General features: G+C 38.6%; 1 protein-coding gene across 4 annotated transcripts in view; it reads right to left on the reverse strand.

Annotated features, from left to right (window-relative positions):
* Armc3 (armadillo repeat containing 3) overlaps positions 1 to 23,779 on the reverse strand; it is a 101,486-nt gene that overhangs the window by 17,800 nt on the left and 59,907 nt on the right. For 3 of the 4 annotated variants that reach the window (XM_046423071.2, XM_046423069.2, XM_046423072.2), the window contains 6 exons: positions 16,965 to 17,214; positions 12,961 to 13,097; positions 11,702 to 11,870; positions 9,731 to 9,831; positions 8,822 to 8,923; positions 8,272 to 8,379 (listed from right to left, as the gene is read on the reverse strand). In XM_046423071.2, coding sequence (XP_046279027.1) covers positions 8,272 to 8,379; positions 8,822 to 8,923; positions 9,731 to 9,831; positions 11,702 to 11,870; positions 12,961 to 13,097; positions 16,965 to 17,214 — 867 coding nt within the window. The remainder of the gene's footprint in view (positions 1 to 8,271; positions 8,380 to 8,821; positions 8,924 to 9,730; positions 9,832 to 11,701; positions 11,871 to 12,960; positions 13,098 to 16,964; positions 17,215 to 23,779) is intronic. The other variant, XM_058572281.1, reaches the window with a different exon arrangement.

The following is a 23,779-nucleotide window of genomic DNA, read 5'->3' on the forward strand; positions in this document are numbered from 1 at the left end:
TATTTGTTTAACCTGGGGTGGTCAAAAAGAAACCTTCACAAACACAAAAATATAAAGAAAATAAAGAACAGGAATTTGCTTGCACTTAAGGCCAGGAGGGCTAGTTCAGGGTATTAGGCAGGGTGCTGGCCTCCACCTGGGCGACGACAGGGGGTCATTGTTTCAGGAAGAAGCAGGGTTAAAAACAGAATAATCAGGCTGGGATTGTGGCTCAGTGGTAGAGTGCTCACCTCCCACACTCGAGGCCCTGGGTTTGATCCTCAGCACCACATAAAAATAAATAAGTGAAATAAAGGTATTGTGTCCAACTACAATTAAAAAGAAAAAAAAAAACCAGAATAATCTCTCTAGACTTAACCCATTTCACTTGCCCTTAGTTACTTGCTTTAAGTTGACCTTAAAAATCAACAACTTTGGTGATAACACCTCTGCCCCAACCATGAAGTTTGATTGCATGTGCGCAGACGCCCACCTTTCCCCAGCCTCTACCCAGAAATACCCGCAACCCTATCCTCGGGGAATTGGATTCAAGATGAAATTTGCTTTCTAGTGTCCATGCTTGATCACTTCATGAAAGAAAGAAAAAAAAAAGGTCTGTTTTGAAAAACTTGTTTCAGTGATTAGCATACTGTGTGGTGGGTAAAAAGGCCCGATTGGGTAACAATATGATCAAACTTTCAAAATAGTTACTCTTTTGGGAGCAGGAAGGATAGGTTTACACAGAGGCTGGCAAAAGCCAGGAGGGTCTTATCATAGGGAAGTGACAAGTTTGAGATCCAATATCGAGGCCTGAACTGGGGAAGTAACAGTGCAAACGGAGGAGAGGAATCCATTTAAGAGACAGTATTTAAGAACGGAATGGCTAGGATCCAGAGATTCACTAGGTATCAGTGGTAAAAGAAAAGAACTTTAAGATGATGGCAGGGTTGGCAGTTGTGTGGGAATAGGAGTAACATTAACCAGCAGAGGGGAGAGATGAGGAGGCCACGGCTTGGCAGTCGGGGAAACAATGAATTCAATTTGGAATATATTGAATGTGAGGTGCTAGCAGGGTGGCAGTGCAGAGAACTCTAACAGGCCACAGGGTATACAGGTCGGGACTGAGGAGAGGTTAGCTGGCATACAAATTTGAATGGTAGCTAAAACTCTGGAGAGAAGAAACCAAGACGATGAAGAAGGCTGGCGAGTATCAATTTTGGAGGTATCACAAAGAACGGGGAGGTGAAAAGGGATCAACAAAAGAAGGCATTTATGATGGACCAAAGTGACCTGGAGCAAATGAGATTAAGAGCCAAGTGCTTCAAAATCTTACAGAAATGGAGATCTGTAAGATCTGTAAGATCTACCTGCACGGGAGTTCGGGCCCAGGGTGGGCCTCAGTCCATCCCATCACTGGCTGAACACCAGAGCTCAGGCTTGGCCTAGGACCAACTCTGCCCACTGGCAGACACGCACAGTAGTCAGGCTTGGCCCAGACCCGCCTTGCTTGACCTGTGTGGGAGCTCGGGTCCAGGGTAGTCCCCAGTCCATCCTGCCAATGGCAGACACACACTGGAGCTCAGGCCTGACCCAGACCCGCCTCACTGACCTGCATGGGAGCCAGGGCCCAGAGTAAATTTGGGTCTGCACCACCACCACCACCACCTGGAAGCCCAAGTCTAACCCACTTCCATTTTGAGACACTGCAGCCATCCCCATACCCTTCCCCAAGCCTCTACCTTGGGACAATAGACAGAGCCTAGAAGCAGCTGCATCTGGGAGCAATATCCCAAAGCCAGTACAAGGCCCATTCTTTTAACCCCATCTCTGAAAGACACTGCATCCATCTTGGGGCACCTCTACTGCTATCTCGAGTTATCTCCTGCTATTGCTGCCACCACCTATACTTGCAGTAGCATCCATCCTGGGACACTGGCAGGGTCTGGAAATCCAATACCAAGGTGAGGTAGAAGTAATCTGCACAGATACTACAAGATTATAGAGTAGAAACCGTAATACCTCAGATCCACTCTGTAAGAAAGGAAATCACATAGATAACATGGGAGGAAAAACAAGGAAAGAAAAAGGGAGGAAAATTCTCCAAAGTAAGATACTACAATAACAGAACCTATGGACAGCACAGTTGGTGAAATGTCAGAGAAGGAGTTCAGAATGTTCATAATTAAAATGATCTGTGAATTAAAGAATGACCTAAATGAGCACATACAGGCATCCATTGATCACACCAACAAAGAGATAAGGGAGCAAATACAGGTAGCAAAAGATTACTCCAAGAAAGATATAGAGATTCTGAATAAAAAAAAAAAATCAGAAATCCTGAAATGAAGGAAACAATAAACCAATAAAAAACTCAATAGAAAGCATCACCAACAGACTAGATCACTTGGAAGACAAAATTTCAGATAATGTAGACAAAATATATAATCTGGAAAATAAAGTTGAACACACAGTGAAGATGGTAAGGAACCATGAACAGAACATCCAAGAATTATGAGACAGCATCAAAAGACCAAATCTGAGTTTTGGGATGGAGGAAGGCATAGAGTTTCAAACCAAAGGAATGCACAACCTCTTCAATGAGATAATATAAAAAAATTTCCCAAACATTAAGAATGAATTGGAAAATCAAACTCTTAAGGACACCAAATGAACAAAATCACAACAGATCTACACCAAGACACATTATCATGGAAATGCCTAGCCTACAGAATGAGGATAGAATCTTAAAGGCCACACGAGATCAGATCACATATAGGGGGAGACCAATTCGTATCTCAGCAGATTTTTAAATCCAGACCCTCAAAGCCAGGAGATCCTGGAACAACATATACAAAGCTCCGAAAGAAAATGGATTCCCACCAAGAATCTTATATCCAGAAACATTAAGCTTTAGATTTGATGGTGAAATAAAAACCTTCCATGATAAACAAAAATTAAAAGAATTTACAACTAGAAACCTGTACTACAGAACATCATTGGCAAAATATTCCAAGAAGAGGAATTGAAAAACAACAATGAATCAGCAGAGGGAGGTATTACACAAAAGGAAAAACCAATCAAAGGAGAAACCAAAAATAAACAAAAATTGCTGGGAATACAAACCATGTCTCAAAAATAACCCTGAATGTTAATGGCCTAAACTCACCAATCAAAAGACATAAACTGGGAGATTGGGTTAAAAAAAAAAAAAAAAAAAAAGCCCCAACAATGTGCTGTCTCCAAGAGACTCATCTCATAGGAAAAAACATCCACAGACTGAAGGTGAAAGGTTGGGAAAAATCGTACCACTCACATGGACTGTGGAAGCAAGCAGGGGTTTCTATCCTCATATCAGATAAAGTAAACTTCAAGCCAAAGTTAATCAAAAGGGATAAAGAAAGATATTTCACACTGCTTAAGGGAACCATTCATCAATAAGACATAATAATAATAATAAATTTATATGCCCCAAACAGTTGAGCGTTTGTGTTCATCCAACAAACTCTTCTCAAGTTCAACAGTCAAATAGACCACAACACAATAATTCTGGGTGACTTTAACACACCTCTTTCACCACTGGATAGATCCTTCAAACAAAAACTGAAAAAAGAAACTATAGGAGTCAATAATACAATTAATAACTTATACTTAACTGACATATATAGAATATTTTAATCTTTCAATGAAGGATACACTTTCTTCTCAGCAGCACATGATCCTTCTTTAAAATACACCATATATTATTCCACACAACAACTCTTAGCGAACATAAAAAGTAGAGATACTACCCTGCATTTATCAGATCATAATGGAATAAAATCAGAAATCAATGATAAAATAAAAAATAAAAGCTACTCCAACACCTGGAGACTAAATAATATGCTACTGAATGAATAATGGGTTGCAAAAGACATCAAGGAGGAGATTAAAAAATTCTTAGAGGTGAATGAGAACATAAATACAACGTGTCAAAATCTTTGGGACACTATGAAGGCAGTATAAGAGGAAAGTTCATTGCATGGAGTTCATTCCTTAAAAGAAGAAAAAGTCAAGAAATAAATGACTTACCATTACATCTCAAGCCCTAGTAAATGAAGAATAAATCAACACCAAAACAGTAGAAGACCAGGAATTATTAAAATCAGAGCTGAAGTCAATGAAATTGAAACAAAAGTAACAACTAAAAAAACTGACAAAACAAACAGTTGGTTCTTTGAAATTGACAGATCCTTAGGCATGCTAACAAAGAGAAGGAGAAAGAAAACTCAAATTACTAACATATGTGATGAAAAAGGAAATATCACAACAGACACTACAGAAATATATAATTAGAAATTATTTTGAAAACTTGTACTCCAATAAAATACAAAATATTGAATGCATCGACAAATTTCTAAAGTCATATGATTTGCCCAGATTTAATCAGGATGATATACACAATTTAAACAGATCTATTTCAAGTGATGAAATTGAAGAAGCCATCTGAAGACTACCAACCAAGAAAAGCCCAGGACTGGATGAATACCCAGCCAAGTTCTACAAGACCTTTAAAGAATAACTAATACCAATACTCTTCAATTTATTTTCAGGAAATAGAAAAAGAGGCAGCACTTCCAAACTCATTCTATGAGGCCAATATTACCCTGATTTCAAAACCAGGCAGACACATCAAAGAAAGAAAACTTCAGACCAATATATCTAATGAACATGGATACAAAAATTCTCAATAAATTTCTGGCAAATCGAATACAAAAAAAAATATCAAAAAGATAGTGCACTACAATCAAGTGGTGTTCACCCCAGGGATGCAAGGTCGGTTTAACATATGGAAGTCAATAGTGTAATTCATTACATCAATAATCAGTAATCCTTAGCAGGAAGAGTGAAGCCGGTGGCATCACTATACCAGATCTTAAGCTATACTGCAGAGCAATAGTATTAAAAACAGCATAGTATTGGCACCAAAACAGACATGCAAAGATAAGAACCATATGATCATCTCCCTAGATTCAGAAAAAGCATTTGACAAAATACAGCACCATTTTATGTTCAAAACAGTAAAAAAAACTAAGGATAACAGGAACATATCTCAACATCGTAAAAGCTCTCTGTGCTAAGCCACAGGCCAACATCATTCTAAATGGAGAAAAATTGAAAGCATTCCTTCTAAAAACTGGAACAAGACAGGGATGCCCTCTTTCATCACTCAATTTAACATAGTTTTTGAAACACTGGCCAGAGCAATTAGACAAATGAAAGAAATTAAAGGAATATGGATAGGTAAATAAGAATTCAAATTAGCATTATTTGCTTACAATATGATTCTATACCTAGAAGACCCAAAAAATTCTACCAGAAAACTTCTGCAACTAGTAAATGTATTCAGCAAAGTAGCAGAATACAAAATCAATGCCCATAAATCAAAGGCATTTCTGTATATCAGTGACAAATTCTCTGAAAGGAAAACTACCCCATTTACAATAGCCTCGAAAGATAGAAAGAAAGAAAGAAAGAAAGAAAGAAAGAAAGAAAGAAAGAAAGAAAGAAAGAAAGACAAAACAACAACAACAAAAAACTTGGGAATCAATGAAAGAGGTGAATGACCTCTACAATGAAAACACAGAACACTAAAGAAAGAAATTAAAGAAGACCTTAGAAGATGGAAAGATCTCCCATGTTCTTGGATAGGCAGAATTAATATTGTAAAAAAGACCATTCTACCAAAAGCACTATACAGAATTAATGCAATTCCAATCAAAATCCCAATGACATTCCTCATCAAAATAGAAAAGGCAGTCATGAAATTCATCTGGAATAGCTAAAGTAATCCTTAGCAGGAAGAGTGAAGCCGGTGGCATCACTATACCAGATCTTAAGCTATACTGCAGAGCAATAGTATTAAAAACAGCATAGTATTGGCACCAAAACAGACTGGCAGACCAATGATACAGAATAAAGGACACAGAGGCTAACCCACAAAATTGCAATTATCTTTTATTAGACAAAGGTGCCAAGAATATGCACTGGAGAAAAGATAGCCTCTTCAACAAATGGTGCTGGGAAAACTGGAAATCCATATGCAATAAAATGAAATTAAACCCCTATCTCCCACCATGCACAAAACTTAACTCAAAATGGATCAAGGACCTAGGAATTAAACCAGATACACTGCACCTATTACAAGAAAAATTAGGCCCAAATCTCCATCATGTTGGATTAGGCCACAACTTCCTTAATAAGACTCCTATAACACAAGAATTAATATCAAGAATCAATTAAATCAGATGAATTGAAACTAAAAAGCTTCTTCTCAGCAAAAGAAACAATCAGTGAGGTGAATAGAGAGCCTACAATTTAGGAACAAATTTTTACCGCACACATGTCAGCTAGAGCACTAATCTCTAGGATATATAAAGCATTCAAAAACCTTAACATCAAAAAGCAAGCAAGCAAACAAACAAACAAATAACCCAATCGATAAATGGGCCAAGAAACTGGACACTATCAGAAGAAGATATACAATCAATCAATAAATATATGAAAAATGTTCATCATTGCTAGCAATTAGAGAAATGCAAATCAAAACTACTCTAAGATTTCATCTCACTCCAGACAGAATGGCAGCTATTAAGAATTCAAACAACAATAAGTGTTGGCGAAGATGTGGGGGGAAAAGGTACACTCATACAATGCTGGTGGGACTACAATTTGGTGCAGCCAATATGGAAAGCAGTATGGAGAATCCTTGGAAAACTGGGAATGGAATCACCATTTGACCCAGCTATCCCACTCCTTGGTCTCTACCAAAAGGACTTAAAAACAGCATACTGCAGGGACACAGCCACATCAATGTTTATGGCAGCACAATTCACAATAGCTAAACTCTGGAACCAACCTGGATGCCCTTTGGTAGATGAATGGATAAAGAAATTGTGGTATGTATACAAAATGGAATACTATTCAACATTAAAAGAGAATAAAATCATGGCATTTGCAGGTAAATGGATGAAGTTAGAGAATATAATGCTGAGTGAAGTTAGCCAATCCCCCAAAAAACAATGCCGAATGTTTTCTCTGATTTAAGGCTGCTGATTCATAATGTAGTGGTGGTGGGGGCATGGGAGGATTAGATGAACTCGAGGTAGGGCAAAGGGGAAAAGGGGAGGGAGGGGAAGGACATGGGTGTAGGAAAGACGGTGGAATGAGGTGGACATCATTTTCCTAAGTACATGTAAGAAGACACGAATGGTATGACTCTACTTTGGGTACAAACAGAGATATGAAAAATTGTGATCTATATGTGTAATATGAATTGTAATGCATTCTGCTGTCATATATAACAAATTAAAATTTTAAAAAATGAAAAAAAATGTAAAATGGGAAAAAAAATCTTACAGAAATGTCCCACACCTGTTAATTCTGGAGACTTGGGAGGCTGAAGCAGGAGGATGGCAAGTTTGAGATCAGTCTGAGCAATTTAGAGAGGCCCCAGCAAGTTAGTAAGACCCTGTCTCAAAATAAAAAATAAAAAGGGCTGGGGATGTGGCTCAATGATTTAGCACCTCTGAGTTCAATCCCTAGTACCAAAAGGAAAAAAAAAAAAAAAAAACGGCCCAAAGTCACATTAATTGTTCCAATCAAGTGAGAGCATTGTCCTATTTCCCTCTTCTGGATGCTTCTGCCTTAAAGGGTCAAGACTCCTGACGACAAGGGGAGTGAAAGGCCAGGGCAAACTGGAGGCCAAAGCGGGCCTGGGGAGGCAGGAATGTGCTGGGCAGGTCAACCAATACTCAGGGCTGGACTTACAAGGTGGCCAGAACCTGCAGTTCCTGTTTTCATTTTTGAGTTCAAGTGACTGTGGGACCTTATAGTTATTTTCAGTGATCACAGTGACCTAAACTCTCAGCTGAAGTTAGAGGAAATTCTCTCTGGGTAAATTTTAAAGAAACAGGGAGGGGCAAAATAAAGATTATTTTTAATTATATCTCAGGAGTCTTGTCTCCTTCAACATACCCATTTCAGAAATAAACCTTCCTGTTTTGGTTTTCCATAGTATTGGGGATGGAATCCAGGGTCTTGGGCTCACATGCTAGACAAGCGCTCTACCACTGAGCACGCCACCAGACCCTAAAACCTCCTGTGAAAAGCCACCTCTGAGGCTGGGGGGTGAGCTCAGTGTTCAAGCAGTTGCCTAGCATGCCCAGGGCCTTGGGTTTGGTCCCCAGCACTGAGAGAAAAAAAAGAAAAGCCAGGAGTGTTTATAATGAGAAGATAGAATGACACATTTCCTACCTGGGTCCTTTTTCTTTCGTAGCACTTTTGCTAGCAACAGTGTTTCTTCCAGAAGCAGGCTCTGTTCTTTCTTCTGTGGGAGATCCAAATCCAGTACTAATACAAAAACTAATAATTTTTTTGGTTTTTTTTTTTTTTTGAGTCATTTGGAAAATATCGCAAACAATTATAATCATTCAGAAAATAACAATATGTTATATTTGCAAGGCATTTCATGGTTTATAAGGCCTTTCCCCTTTTGATTTGATTCTTTTTGCCATTAGGAAGCAGGGGCTACACATCATTCCCTCGACAGCTAAGGAAGCCAGACCTGCTCACAGAACTGACTCATGTCATTCCACATACTGCAGGGTCAACAGCAGTCAAAAGGGGAAAGCCCAAATCTCCCAGCTCCTATTTCAGAGATCTTTGCTACAGCAGTTTAAAAAGCAATTATGCAATTATATTACTGTAAGAAGAAGCAGAATCATGTTGCCAAAATCTAAAAAAAATTTCACTTCCAGATTAAGGGGAGAGTTATTTGAGTATAAATAAAACATCATTTTCTTACTTGGTCTTTTCTCTACTTCCTCTTCTTAAAGAAGATGAAGAAGAAATACTTCGTCCATAGCCAACATCTGATGATTTATCATCCATAGATGGAGGTGGAGAACTAAAATTTGACACATTTGAAATTATTTTCTTAAATTTTTGTTTTATTTATTTTATTTGTATGTGGTGCTGAGAACTCAAACCCAGTGCCTCACATATGCCAGGCAAGCGCTCTACCACTGAGCCACAATCCAAGCCCACATTTGAAATTATTTATGAATTAAAATAATTTGTCAATATTGTCAAAAGAACAGATTTCTTTCTGAAAGCCATATTTGGAGCAGACTTTTAACAGGAACATACTATTTTAAAAGCATAAAGGAGAGATTAAGACACAAAAAATATCACAAAGCATTTACACACTAGAACAGGAAATATTTATATAAAATGTAACACCTTGGTACTATATTAGCTATATAGATATATGTGATCACTTTAAAAAATGTTGAGCTTTGATTTTTTTAGTTCTATCATTTACTTCTTATTTCAAAGAAAAATGCTGGGTTGTTACACTCAAGTACACAGTTCTAGAGACTCATAAACAGAACTCATCTTGGTTGACTCCTATCTACCCTTTCTGCAGTTACTCCAGGAGGGAGAATCCTGACTTCAGAAATCCACTGGAAATTGAGGATAACATGGTGTCAAAGGAAAAGAGCAGAGAACAGGTTGCACTGGTAATGGAGGCTGGTTATTCAGTGTCTGGCTGTGACTTTATGGACCACTGTTTGTTTTCAATGGTAGTGTTAGATACAGGAGAAGAGAAAGAAAGATACCATGCTGGTAATCTTCACATATTCACATGCCGACAAACAAAAAACCAAAAAAATGTGTTTTCCTGCACCCCTGCCCCCACCCAAAGACTCACTTATCAGAAGCTTTACTGTTGATTAAGAGTACAGCTCGTTGATCACTTGGTTCTTGAAAGCAGAGCTCCTTCAATGGCAAAAGTTTAGTGCCAGGATTTATCTGTAAGATAGTTCAAGAATTGAAAAGTATTCTCTGTATGAGTCAGTATTTTTTAAAATAAATTTTGATGGACTATATTCTTGACAGTTTGTTTAATTCATTTACATACACGTCATATCTATGTGTGTGTGTGTGTGTATCTCCCTCTCCCTCTTTCTCTCTCTCTTTCTCTCATATATTAACAATATGTTATATTTGCAAGGCATTTCATGGTTTATAAGGCCTTGAGGATAACATGGTGTTAGAGAGAGAGAGAGAGAGAGAGAGAGAGAGAGGAGAGAGAGAGAGACAGAGAGAGAGAGAGAGAGAGAGAGAGAGAACTCGGAACTGACGCTGTGGGCATTCTTGCCTTTGGGTGGCGTACCTCCCTCCAGTTCCTCACAACCTTTACTGTCTTAGCTATTTCTTAGCTCCTGAAAGTATCCGAGTTCACAATCCATCTATATGCCTCAGAGAGAATTTACTGTTGTAAACAAAGCCTTAGACAGGCAATTTTTATCAGCCAGGTAGAAGAGGATGGTCTAGGATCAACTTCTGAGCTCTGAGATCTCTTTCCAGTTAACTGATGGTTAGATCCTGTTCTCATCCAAGATATTTTTCATGATCCTTTTAGAATAAGGCAAAGTGATCTTTTTAAAAGAAGACAGACCCCATCCTTCTTCTGCCCCAGATCCTCGCCAGTTTCCCACTTCATTCAGATTAAAACCCAAGTCCTTCTGATGGTCTTTGGCAGCCCTTTATCTCTCTGATTGAGTTGCTACTCTTCTCTCACCTTGTCCTGTCAAGGATGTTTACCCCTTGTGGCTTTTGCACTGGGTATGTGTGTCACAGGGTGTTAAAGGGTATGGTGGTGGTGCTGGAGGAGGAGCCAGAGTAAAGTTTTAGACTAGTTGTTTTTCATTATTCAAAATTTCTCACATTCTCTACTGCCATAGTTGAGACCTCCCTTGCAAATACAGCTCAGCTATCTTTTATGGTCCTGTATTCTCTGCTTCTTTGAACCCAATTGGTCCAAGAAGGCTTCTGCTTCCAGCCTTGCTCAGTCCAGTTCTGAATTCCTGCACCTGCCCACCAAAGCATATGGCTTTTGCTCTTCCGAGTTCCCCCAGGGCCTCAGGAAGTACACACGTGATGGGACTTTCTGAGCTCTGCCCCCACTAGCTTTCTCGCTCCTCTGTGGTTTTCCTCCCTTTGTCATTTTTCCTCTTGCAGAGGCTCTACCTGACCTCAGGGACTTTAGGTAATGCTTAAATTTTTTGAAGTCTTTAAATCATGTTGTTTTCTCAGTTTTGCAAGGTTCTAAAGTTTTCTCCACGCCTCTTATTGCCTTTGGTGTAAAGTTTTTTTAAAAAAAGAAATTTCAACTTAAGCAGCCACATCAAAAAGTCCTCAAGATATTAATTTTTCTTTCTGTTTTTCTCAATATAATGCTGAATTATACTGTATATTTTTTTGAAATTCCATCAATAAATGCAATTAAGTAAGATAATAGTCTTCTACATTTTAAGGTCTAGTACTAGAATTTGGTTAGTTTCAATCAGAGTCTAATTAATGAAATGAAAAACATATTTTTATTCACTAAGCACAAGAAGTAATAGAACCAAAACTTAAAATGACCCTTTTGTAGCTTATCTGACATTTGAGACTGGCATTTGCAAGATGATTAAACTATAATTAGATTCTGGCTAAATCTGTTTAAAAATGTGAAATCTTATAACCAAAGTTAAGGATAATATGCTGATTTTCAAATTTCTGTCTCTAAAAATATGAATTATATTTGGTGCTCATAAAATGGCCATGTAATGGCATCATGATTAAAGGAAAAATTATTACTCTGCATACTAAAACACAAATAAGTGCTGTCACTTACCCGACCATAATCATAGAATCCATCACTAATTATGTTATTTGACAATAAACAGCCAGTCTGGCTATATTTCAGAGAGAGATTATTGTTGAGCAGTTTGTTATAAGCTGCCTCACTGAATTTATTTTTTCGTCTCACCGATAGATTAATTTCTTCAAGGATATCTATAGCCCTGTCAATAAAAGCAAAAGATATTATTTGCTTTCTAGGAGCAATCCAACCTTGAGCTCTCTCACTTACATGCTTAAGGTCCTGAAGGAATTGACATGCAAAGCTGAATGCCTCCCCGATCCTTCTAGATAACGTAATACTGACAAAATTATGAAGACAAATCAACCCTTTTGGAGAACATATATGCCATATTCAAATGGTTGTGAAAACAAAACAAAACAAAACTATTGTGGTTTGGGTTAAGTGTCTTCCAGAAGCTTGTGTGTTGAAGGCTTGGTTTCCAGTCTTTGGTGCTCTTGGAAGGTGGTAGAACCTTTCAGAGTGGATCTAGTAGGAGGAAGTTAGATCATGGGGGCATGCCTTTGCAGGGGATATTGGAACCCCAGTCCCATCCTCTGTCACTTACTTCCTGCTAGGATGCCACTGGCCCTAAAGTAACAAGGCCAACTGATCATGGACTGAAACCTCCAACACAGTGAGCCCAACAAACCTTTCCTCTTTGTAAGTTGATTCATTTCAGGCATTTGTTGTGGTAATAGAAAGTTAGCTAACACAAACACTTTTAGGGGGAAAAAAGAATCATTGTCTATTTAAAACAAAACTAGTATTGGACCCCAACCTTTTCAGCTAACCAGGCAATATATACAAAGAATAAAAATGGTTAGGAATTAGTAGAGTAATTGTAAAACCCTATTTGCTGCTATGCTAAGGGCAACTAAATTCACCTGCTGTTTGTAAGAAGAACAGATTAGGCCAGGTAGGTTAATTAGATAATTCTGGTAAAAAAAAAATAATTAAAAAAAAGGATTGGATGGCTGGGGAAGAAAGACTGAGATGATATCATGGCCTGCCTATTTTATTTTAGTCTTAAAATTGAGAGACAAATAGATTGGGTTTGGCAACAGCAGAGGAAAGTGAAAGAGAAACATGTATCAAGATGGAGAAGTGAGAAAGGAAATAATGAAGCTGGCTGGGTAAAGGGCAGTGGGGCAGCTGACAGGGAGGGATGGGGAAGGACGCCTGCCTCTAGACAGTGCTTCCCATCTTCAGCTCCTCATCTGAGCCGGAGACTTGAGATGGCATCCACTCACCCGAGCCGGCATAACTCCACCGCCATTGGCTCCTCACTGGCACAGACCATCACAGCCCAACTGGCATGCCTTCTCACCTCGTCATTCTTGGAATACAGGAGCTCCACCAGGGGTTCCAGTCCACCACAATTTCTTAACTAAAAGCAGAAACCAAAATTTTACACATTAAGAATATAAACATTCATGCTTAAAAACAAACAAAAAAACCTCATTGTTTGATTGTTAAAGTTTTTTTTTTTTTTTCCCGGGCCCTCTACCACTGAGCCACGTCCCCAGTCCTATTTTGTAGTTTATTTAGAGACAGGGTCTCACAGAGTCGCATAGTGCCTCACTGTGGCTGAGGCTGGCTTTGAACTCACAATCCTCTTGCCTCAGCCTCCTGAGCTGCTGGGATTACAGGTGTAGGCCACCATGCCCAGCTGTTAAAGGTTTTTATGATCTAAAAATGTGTCTCTATTTAGAGTTATTAAATTTAGGGGAAAATCAATTATAAACCTTTATAGACAGGAGCCCAGTTTCTATAAGAAGAGACCCCCACAGAAGGAACTCAGCATGATGGCATGTGGTAAGGGGGCGGTGGGGAAGGAGTCTGTCTTCTCACTGCCTGCCTACACAAGAGATGCTCTGTGCTGAGGTACTCTGCTCCTGAACACTGAATCTTCACTTGGTCCTATGGTAGACGGTCCCCCCACAATGGTGTGCTTATTCCTTGGTACATGGAATAAAACTAAGGATTTTGAGATGGAGATTATCCTGGATTATCCAGTGGGCCCAATATGAATACCAGGATCCTTCCAAAGAGGAGACAGGAGTGCCAAAGCAGTAAAAACTGTGATAGAAGCTGAGATTGCAGTGATATGCTGTGCAGATAGATGAGGGGAATACAAACCAAACAATGCAGGTGACTCGAGGAGCTGGAAAGGGTAAGGAAATGGACTTTCCCCTAAAGACTCCAGAGGGAAAACAGTCCTGTTAACAATTTGACTTTGGCTTATAAGACCCATTTTTGGATTTGTGACCTTCCAAAGTGTAAGATAATAGCTTTTTATTGCTTTAAGCTACTAAGTGGTGATAATTTGTTATAGCAGCAACAGGAAACTAATACAATCCCAAGGCTGGATTAGAAGCAATCAATGTGGGCAAGCAGCACCCACATCACTGGACACAGTCACCAAGCCAGCAGTGTGGCCAAAGCAATATTGAAGCAATTCTTAGAAAAGGACCCACCAGTGCTATCTGCACAATTTCTCTATTTCTTTAAGAAGTAGAGAAGAAAAAGAACAAGAAAAGAATTTGAAGGAGCTACATTAATTACTTTATTAAAATAAATTACTAATGTGTAAAATTGTTCTAATCAGGAAAACAAAAATATCTGACAGAGCTGTTGTCTCAGGTCTGAAATACAATACTGGGACTAGGGATACAGCTCAGTTGGTAGAGTACTTGCGTTGCATGCACAAGGCCATGGGTTCAATCCAGTATCACACAAAAAATAAATAAACAAACAAATAAATAAATAAAATGCAATACTGTATTATAGGAGCCTGAAGGATCAAAATAATATTCTATCAAATATTAGTACCAAAGACAGTATCCAAAGTTGAGAGCCCTCGTGGACCATGTTCCACTTTCAGTTATTCTTGTCTCAAACTCAGACTCTGGCAAGATTTTCACATTAGCAAACGTAACTTGGATAGCTCAGAAAAGTTCTTTTAGCTCCCTATGCTTAGCAAGTCAAATTTCTGAACATCTTTGTTTCTGGGTAAAACACAAGATAGTTATTAAACTCCATGTGTTCCCTTGGTAAATACCTCCTTCATTTATTAATTCCTCTGTTCACTCATGCTCTCATTCATTGAACAATTATCTACTAAGACTACAGTATGTACCAGGTATATGTTAATGACACGGACACAGGGAAGAAAAAACTCAGTTCCCTTCTTCAAAACCTCAAAGAGCCTATAGTCCTTCTCGCAAGAACCATAAAGTGCAAAAGGGATGAAAAGGAAGTGATGTGTGGGGTGTAATGGAAGCACAGAGGATGATGAACTCAACTTTGAAAACTAAAATAAGGCCTCATGGAGGATAGGACAGTTAAGCTGTTTCTTTGTTTCTTTATTTATTTATTTTTGTGCTTCTGGGGATCCAACCCAGGGCCTCATGCATGCTAGGCAATCACTCTCCCACATAATTACCTCCCCAGCCCCTGAGCTGCCTTTTGAAAGAGAAAGAGGAATCTATCAGATGGATCACAGGGAGACTAGCTTTCCATGCAGTCAAATCAAGGAGGTATAAGTGAGAGAATGGCATGTTCTGATGGAACAACAAACAGTGTGGTATTTCTGGGGTGTAGAGTCCCACCTGGGAAAAGCTGGAGTTTGGGCTGAATAGGTAGGCAGGTGAGGATCATCCAGGGCCCTCCAATGTAACACTAAGCTGCTTAACCCTTACTATGTGGCAGTGGAAAGCCACGGGAGACTTGTAATGGTGTGATGAAGGTCACATATTGGTCACAGATTGGTCTGGAGGAGGTATGAGGAGCAAAAGCAGTAAAGAGCCTTCCGCAATCTTTCAGGAACTAGACCGACTGCTCTGCAAACTCATGCAGGAAAATGTGGCCATGACACTTGAGTTTAACACTGTGTTCCCAGTGCCTAGCAGAATTGCCTGGCATGTAGTACTTGACAAATAAATATCTGGTGGATACCTGAATGGATGAGTAACAGGAAAAAGGGAAGGAGATAGAATAGATATCTAAGAAACAAAAGAAAAATGAGTAGGAGAGCATGAGTATCAACTTGGGCTCTGGACTTGGGTGTGTTCTCATGTCACTTACCAACTCTGCTTTGTGCATCTTATTTCTCTAAACCTCCTCTTCATCATTTGTAAACTGGATTGCAAACATGCCTATTTCAAGCAAGTCTTGAATGCTTAGCACAGAGCCTGGCACAGAGTAGGTGCTCAATAAATGTTAACTTTTGTTATTTTTATTGGGGAAGAGGAACAAAGTCCTTGGGTGTTTGAATAAGTTCAATGGTGACACATTTCAAAAGGAGAAAATTGAGAGAAAAAGGATATTTGTAAGTTTATATCAAGTTTTAGTAAAGATATACTAGTATCACCATAAGCACCAAGATTTTTATATGATCAGCTTTCAAAAAAGAAACTTCTATGTTTAAAGTTTATGGTGTACAAAAGAAACACCAGAATATAATCACATGTGTAATTTAAATAATCCTAATAAAAGGCAGTCTTGTTTGTCTACCATGGTGCATTTCAATGATCTTGAACCCTTGTGTGTTTCTCCCAATCGAATCCACTCCCTAAATCTCCCCAGAGCAACCATCTTCTTGAATTTGGGATTAATTATTACCTTGCTTATCTTTATCATTTTAACTTATATATTTGGATGCCTAAACAACATAAAGCTTAGCTTTGCATATTTTTGAATGCTGCATTGGAAGCATAAGTATTGTTCTCTACAACTTGTCTTTATTCAGCGTAAGGTTGATGGAATTCATTCCTGCTGATGTCAAGCTGTGGTTCATTTCATTTTGACCTTCATGAGAGTCAGTTTTGTGAATACACCATAATTTATTCATCTGTTCTCTTAACACTAGGACAAATGATTTGTTTCCACTTGTTTAGATATTATAAATAATGCTTCCTGGTACGCAGAGGTGAGAGATTCCTTTAGAAATCTCACATAGAAACAGAATTGCTGGGTTGCTAGGATTTGCTCACCTTCTTTGCTTAAAAATGCCAACTTGTGAGCGCCTGCCTAGAGTGTGCAAGGCCCTCAGTTCACTGCTCAGCACTGCTTAGAAAAACCAACCAACCAACCCCTAAACTGCACAAAATGCCAACTTGTTTTTTCATTGTGGTGTTCCAGTTATGAAAGGACTTAAATCACGGAAATGTTCGCGTACCTGAAAATGTTTCAAATGCATCCACTAATAGGTACTGAGCAGGAAAACCAGAATGAATGCTGGGAAAAGTCTCACCCCTGTCCGAGCCTCCACGTCGCACGCGGTGGCAGCCACCATGAGCGCGGCTTTGCTCTGCACCACCGGGTTGTCAGAGCGCAGCGGGCCCAGGAGGGCGTGCATGATGTCGCGGCCCTGGATGCTGGCGCGCAGGGGCTCCTGCATGGCCATGTTGGTTAACACGGTGGCGGCGTTGGCAATGGCTCCGTCTCGTTTGCTAGACAGGATGCTTATCAGTGGATCGATACCGTCGGCTTCAGCAGCAGCACTGAGTAAATGAGGGAGAAATGACTGTGATTCATCTGAGTTCAAAAAATGAATCTTTGGAGCATTCAACAAAGCTTATACAGCAAATGCACACAGAAATGACGATTTTAGAAATTAATTTGTCATGCGATGAACCCAGAATTAGGTGCGGTGGTAAGCGGAGTCTGGGAAAATTTCAGGTGTGAATGAATTAAAATAATCCTTTTTTTTTTCTATTTCCACAGGTTTTGGTCATAGGAAAAAAGTATGCATATTACTTCGAAAGGAGCTCTATTATAACTTGTTTTTTCCCTCAATAAATTCTGTTCAAAGAAAATATATTAGACTCTTTCTGTTAGGAAAAACAAAACTTTAAATAGGGAAAATAAGGGAACATGGAAACTCCTGATTTAAATTAAAATTCTTTAGCTCATCTTCCATTTCTTGAAATGAGAGTGTTATTTGTAGGCAGAGGCTAAAATGGTTGAAACCAGCAAATTTTTTACATAGGAATTTTGATTTTACAGATTGAATGTCAAAGATCCAAATCATGATGTTGCTACAGATAATTTTAGGAATGCAGGTACATTTAATTTTTAAATTTCCTATTCCAAGGGCTACAGTTAGCTATTAATATCTTAACATTCTTTTCACAATGAGAAAACCTCTTTTAAGAACATGGTATTTTCTATGGTCTCTACATTTTAATCATTTAAAAATCTCACAAAAGAGTGAAAATGAAAATTAGAGTATTTAATGAGTGGGAGACCACTTAATTAGATTCTTTAATATTTGGAATTGCTTTAAATAGATGATGTTCAAGCAATGAGATCGAGCTGTTCAAACAATAAGATATACAGAGCATCCTGGTTTTAGATGAGGACCCAGAATCACGTGTTAAAAATCCACTTTAATCATTGTGTTAATAGAGATCATCAAGATCATAAAAAAATTGAGATTCCAATAATATGAACAACTCTTTTAAGTTTATATTTTACACATTTTTTTCCATTTAAGATCACATGATAACCAACTACATGATTTAAGCCACCACCCTGCATTCTGATGCATTTAATTTGGCACTGTCACTTAAATTGTCTGATTGTGAGGCTTGGAGACCTCAAAAACAGAAGTTATGACAATTGTCCCTATGAGAGCCAATGACAATTAAGATCTTGGTAAAGAGACTGCTAGCCCATGGTGAAGGGAGGCTGTGATTCTGGCACAAACTGGTGTGGAAGGAAGCTGGACAACAGGGTTGGACAGGAATGCCATGGGCTGGGAAGGCAGCCCTGGAGAATGACGGGCTCCATTGGTGTTGGCTCTGAAGGGCCACTTTCCACTCTGGCTTACGTATTCCAGTCCATCAGCCCAATTCCATCAAACACACCGTACTGATCCCAAGGTTCAGCAAAGCCTAGTTCCATTTCTCCAGGCCTTAGTGTACAGTTAACTGTTCTTGTGATATCTTCTTTTCTTTCTCTGGGAAGATGTTTCTTAAAATTAAACTTTGTCTGGCTGTTATATAGCCCATGTTTACTTGTTTTGTATAAAATGTTGGAAGGCCCTGCATCTCACTATGATAGCCCAACGGCTAGCATTCAGTTTCCTTTCCCAGGGGATAAAATAAACACTCATTAAGATAGTTTCACTTTTAATTCTCTCTTCTATTATTAATTGACATGGTGGTCATTTGGTCTTATGAATAAGGAAAAATTTGGAGTTTCTAATTTTTTAGTTTACCAGAAACTTCTCATTTTTTACATTTTTTTTCCAAATTATATATGTTAAAACATCGAATTTTAAATACTTATAGCAAGACCATTGTTGTTGCTGGGAATCAAATCTAGGGCCTCGAACATGCTCAGCGTATGCTTTATCACTGAGATATACCCCCAGCCCCTGGGATCTTAAATTCAGTATATTTTCTAACTAATATATGCTTAAATATGTTCAGAAATCATTTTCTTTCCCTTTTGAGTAACTTTTCAGGAATCCAATGAAATCAGTCCCTTAAATCATATACTTTATATTTTTTAATTATCATAAACATGCCTTGGTCAAAATGCATGATTCCTTTATCAAGAGACAGGTTTTTTTTTTTTTCTCTTTGACAATGTTCACTTTTTAAAACATCTTGGCAAGTTCAGAAAGAGCACACAATGGAGGTATTTCAACGGCTTCTGTGATAGAAGCCAGAAGTATTTTAAGAACATGCATACCAAATAAGTCCTCAAAGGCTTTGTCTTTTATGTGCATCCAAGAGATTTTAAAAAATTCAAGGAGTACATAGGATCACACCCCATCATTTAGTTTCTCTTGAAACCAAGAAACTAAGAATTACTGGGTCAAATATAGGAATTTCTATCAGGTGTGACAGATTTCTCAGCCTTCTGCGTTGCTTTTGGCTTCCTTCTCCTGCATGAAGACACATTTTGCATTGCTCCATATCTCTGCATTCTGCTCTTTTCTTTGCTCTTTATGGAGGCAGTAAAGGGAAGTACATAAAAATCTAGCTGTTTAAAAACCCAGAGATTCTAGTACACAGGGAAGAGAGCTTTTATTACATTGACATAAAAACCAGCACAGGAAGACAAATCCTGCCTTCACATCTGGGAAGAACCACCGGCATTATCTGCACATTATCTGTCCCTCATTTGGTATGTTCAGCTCTAAGTCTAAAAAGAACACCTGAAATTAACTTATTGTAGAAAATTAAACTATTATTCTTACTTAAGAAAACTAATTTCATTCATAAAAAAGTACAGAACTTGTACTTTTTACCAAAAACAACTGCGTTAATTTTGTTTCTCTTAAGCCAAAGGCATCATTTTATTTTTCTCTGCCTCTAATAGGGAAACAGGCTGAAGACTGTCACATTTTAAAAGCATATTCCAGTTTCCTAAGTAGTATAGTATTATCCAAATGAATGGGACAGGAGTCAAACAGCTTTGCTATAAAATCCAGAATTATAGGGCCATATGCCACCGCAAATAATTTTAAAATATTTTCTGATATTTACTATCATTAGTCTCCATCCAGTTGAAGTTTAATCCAGTAAGAGTTTAAAATGTAAATTGAAAACAAACCTAAAAAGCAAACCTAGGAATGTATAAAAACATCTGTTTACATCATGTGACACGTAAACAAAGATGAAGTTTGACATGTCGTGTATATCCAATGTATTACGGGTCCTAACTACTTTTCTCTTCCATTATTTCTCAAATCTCACTCCTCAGTCCATCATTCTACCAAATTTAATCCAACAGCCTCTTTTGTGGGTTGATATAAGTAGACTGTCCCTGACTTACAATTTATGATTTTTCAACTTGACAATGTTGTGAAAGCAATGTACATTCAATAGAAACCATGCATTTGCATGTTTTACCAGGTCAGTAATGTGCTGTAAGGTACTCTCTCACCATGTTGAGTATCACCCATGAGCCATAGCTCCCAGTCAGCCAAGTGATCATCAGAGTAAACAACTGGTAGCTACAGGATGCTGTGTTGCTAAGCTACAGTGCACAGAAAGTTAGTGTATTAAATACATTTTGGACTTAGATGCTTTCAGCTTACAATGGATTTATAGGAACACTCATTGTAAGTTGAGGAGCACCTATAATCTCATCCTCACCCTGGTCCTTTCTCCATCTGACAGCTAAAGCAATCTTTTAAAATCATAAATGTAATTATATTGCTTCTCTACTTAAAACACTCAAGGTTTCCCATCCCTCAGGATAAACCCCAAATATATCATATGGCCTCCACAGAGACTTTCAATATACTGGGCTCTTTCTCACTTCAGAGTACTCCCATGTGCTTTTCCCACTTCCTGATATCCTCTTTCCACTGGATAATTCCCATTCAACTTTCATAGTCTAATATAAATGTCTTTCCCAAGGGATTACTTTTTTCTTCTCTTTTTCTTTTTTCCTTTCTTGGTTATAGGGGTGTTTTACCACTGAGCTGCATCCACACCCTTTTCATTTTTTTTTTATTTTGAGATACATTCTCACTTAAATTGCTGAGGTTCTCACTTAGTTACTGAGGCTGGCCTTGAACTTGCTGTCTTCTTACCTCAGCCCCCCGAGTTGCTGGAATTGTGGGTATGCATCATGGTGCCTGGCCATGGAAACATTACTTGATCCCCAAACTGGTCTCTTTTTAAAGGTGAGCTCAGTGCCTTTGTTTACTAAATGTGAACTTTTCTTTTTGTTTAAAAAATTATATTTTAATGAGGGGCACAGTGGGGTGCACACCTGTAATCCCAGCAATTTGGGGAAGCTGAGGCAAGAGGATTGCAAATTCAAAGCCAGCCTCAGCAATTTAGTGACACCCTCAATAACTTAGTGAGACCCTGTTTCAAAATGAAAGATAAAAAGGACTGGGAGTCTACTCAGTGATAAAGTGCTAAAGGGTTGAATCCCTAGTACCTTACCAAAAAAAAAAAAAGTTTGGCATAAATGTCCATAATCAGAGAAAGGTAACAATTTAAAAATAGTATTTTACTGCATTTGTTATGGTTTAGAATTAAGCAGTCTTTCACATCCCAAAGCCCCACAATGAAAAAACATTTACAGCTGAGTGTGGTGGTGCATGCCTATAATCCCAGCAGCTTGGGAGGCTGAGGCAGGAGGATCACAAGTTCAAAGCCAGCCTCAGCATATTATTGAGAACCTAAGCAACTTAATGAGACCCTGTCTTAAAATAAAAAATAAGGGCTGGGATGTTGCTCAGTGGTTAGGCAAACCTGAGTTCAATCCCTGGTACCAAAAAAATAAAAAATAAAAAATCACAGAATGGCTACTGAGGAGAAATTCAATTACACAAATGAGTCAGTGAGTCAATTGCTCACTGAAATATACTGTGCTATTTCGTGGCTGTCTTTGCGCTTGTGTTCCCTTTGTCTGAAATACCCTTCCCTATCCCTCCTGCACTTCTGCCTGAAGAACTCTATTTAGTTCCCTCTTCAGTTCCTGTGTAATGCTCCCTTTCTCTGCAGCTGCCCATAACCATCACTGACCCTTTTCGTCAATTACTCCTTCCTCTGTGCTTTGCCTACATCTGGTAGTACTTCTTAGAGACAATATTTGAGTCTTATTTATATCTCTAATTCTGAGAAGATCAAAATACTTTAATTGACCTAAATTAACTCAAGGTGAGTGAAGAAAAACCTCTGCATGAGTTAAAGAGGAGTGAGGGGGAAAGGTGCTTTGCTCAGCTTTAAGTTCACAAGAAAGAATATGATCCAACAAAATCGGGATCTCCACTTTTATCACTTACAGCTGTCCTTGAAACTGGTTCATTTCTTCCCCATCCTTAATGCTTCTCCAGTAATTTTGGGTAATTTTTAAGTGAAGTTCCATAAATGAAAGTTTGTACTGTGGATCTTAGGAATATACTTAATTCACATATCGAGGAACGCCTCTTTTTTGACTTTGCAAACATTGTTGACTCTGAGGGTGTCATCAGATGACACCATTTGGTACCTCTTGGAACTGGATCTTTGCTGCAGTTTGAGGTTCACATGCGACCCATCTGTAAAGGCTGGTTACGTGAATCAAGGGTGACCTTGAGTAGTATGGAAATCTGTTTAACAGAGCCCACATACAGGGTAATATGTGGAACCCGATGGAACAGATGGTAATATTGGCAGTAAGAACCTTGTTTGTTAACAGTGATTACAACCATTCCCACCAGCATGACTTTTCATATGTCTCTGAGAGTTTTGTCACACTGAGGAAGACATATTGGCGGCAAGACTGTGCTGCAAGTGGTCAGGAGAGGTGCATGTGTAGCGGCAATTCAGAGGTGGCATTTTTAAGCCTTGCTGGCTGACAGTAAATCAGCAGTGGTTGAACCCTGTCTAATATGATAAGCAGGTCTCCTGGTTGGCACCTCCATATTTGGAATGCGGAGAACAGGATTCCTGACTCTTGTTCCTGCCAGCTTTTCAACAAAGGCAAAGATCCGAGAAGTGGGGTATGTTTGCTAAATTGGTCACTTTCAGGACCCAAAGCAGCCATCACCTGACTGTAGCCCCAGAGCTTCAGAATGGTGGGATGTGTGCCCTCAAACTCTGGCTCAACTCCAGGATTGACAAAACTGGCCAAGAGAATTTCCCCCTTTTTAAAGAAATATTATTTAAAGAAGTTTTTTTGGTCTTTTTTTTTCTTTTTACTATTAAGGGAGAGAATCACAATTAACTGCAGGTAAATGCTTTAAATGAAGGGTTTTAAAATAACATATAATTATTAAAGTAAAATATAACCCCAGTCAAAACTGTTTTGACTTCTATAGCAAAATAAGAAAAATGCAAAACAAACAAACAAAACCCCTAAGAAATATGTGAAATCCCCTGGTGCTTGTCTGTAATCCCAGATATTTAGGAGGGTTAGTCAGGAGTATCACAAGCTCAAGGCAGCCTAGGCATTTTAGGGAGATCCTGTCTCAAAAAAGAAAAAAAAATGAAAAAGAGCTGGGGGCGTAGCTCAATGATGAAGTACCCCTGGGCTCCCAAGTACAAAAAAAAAAAAGTGCTATTTTACATATATCGATGGGCCTTAGCAGTAATGATTTGAGACTTC

This window comes from Marmota monax, unplaced genomic scaffold (assembly GCF_021218885.2).
Source record: "Marmota monax isolate L192 unplaced genomic scaffold, Marmota_monax_Labrador192_F-V1.1 WCK01_AAM20220418_F8-fsc00098, whole genome shotgun sequence".
Lineage (NCBI taxonomy): Eukaryota > Metazoa > Chordata > Mammalia > Rodentia > Sciuridae > Marmota > Marmota monax.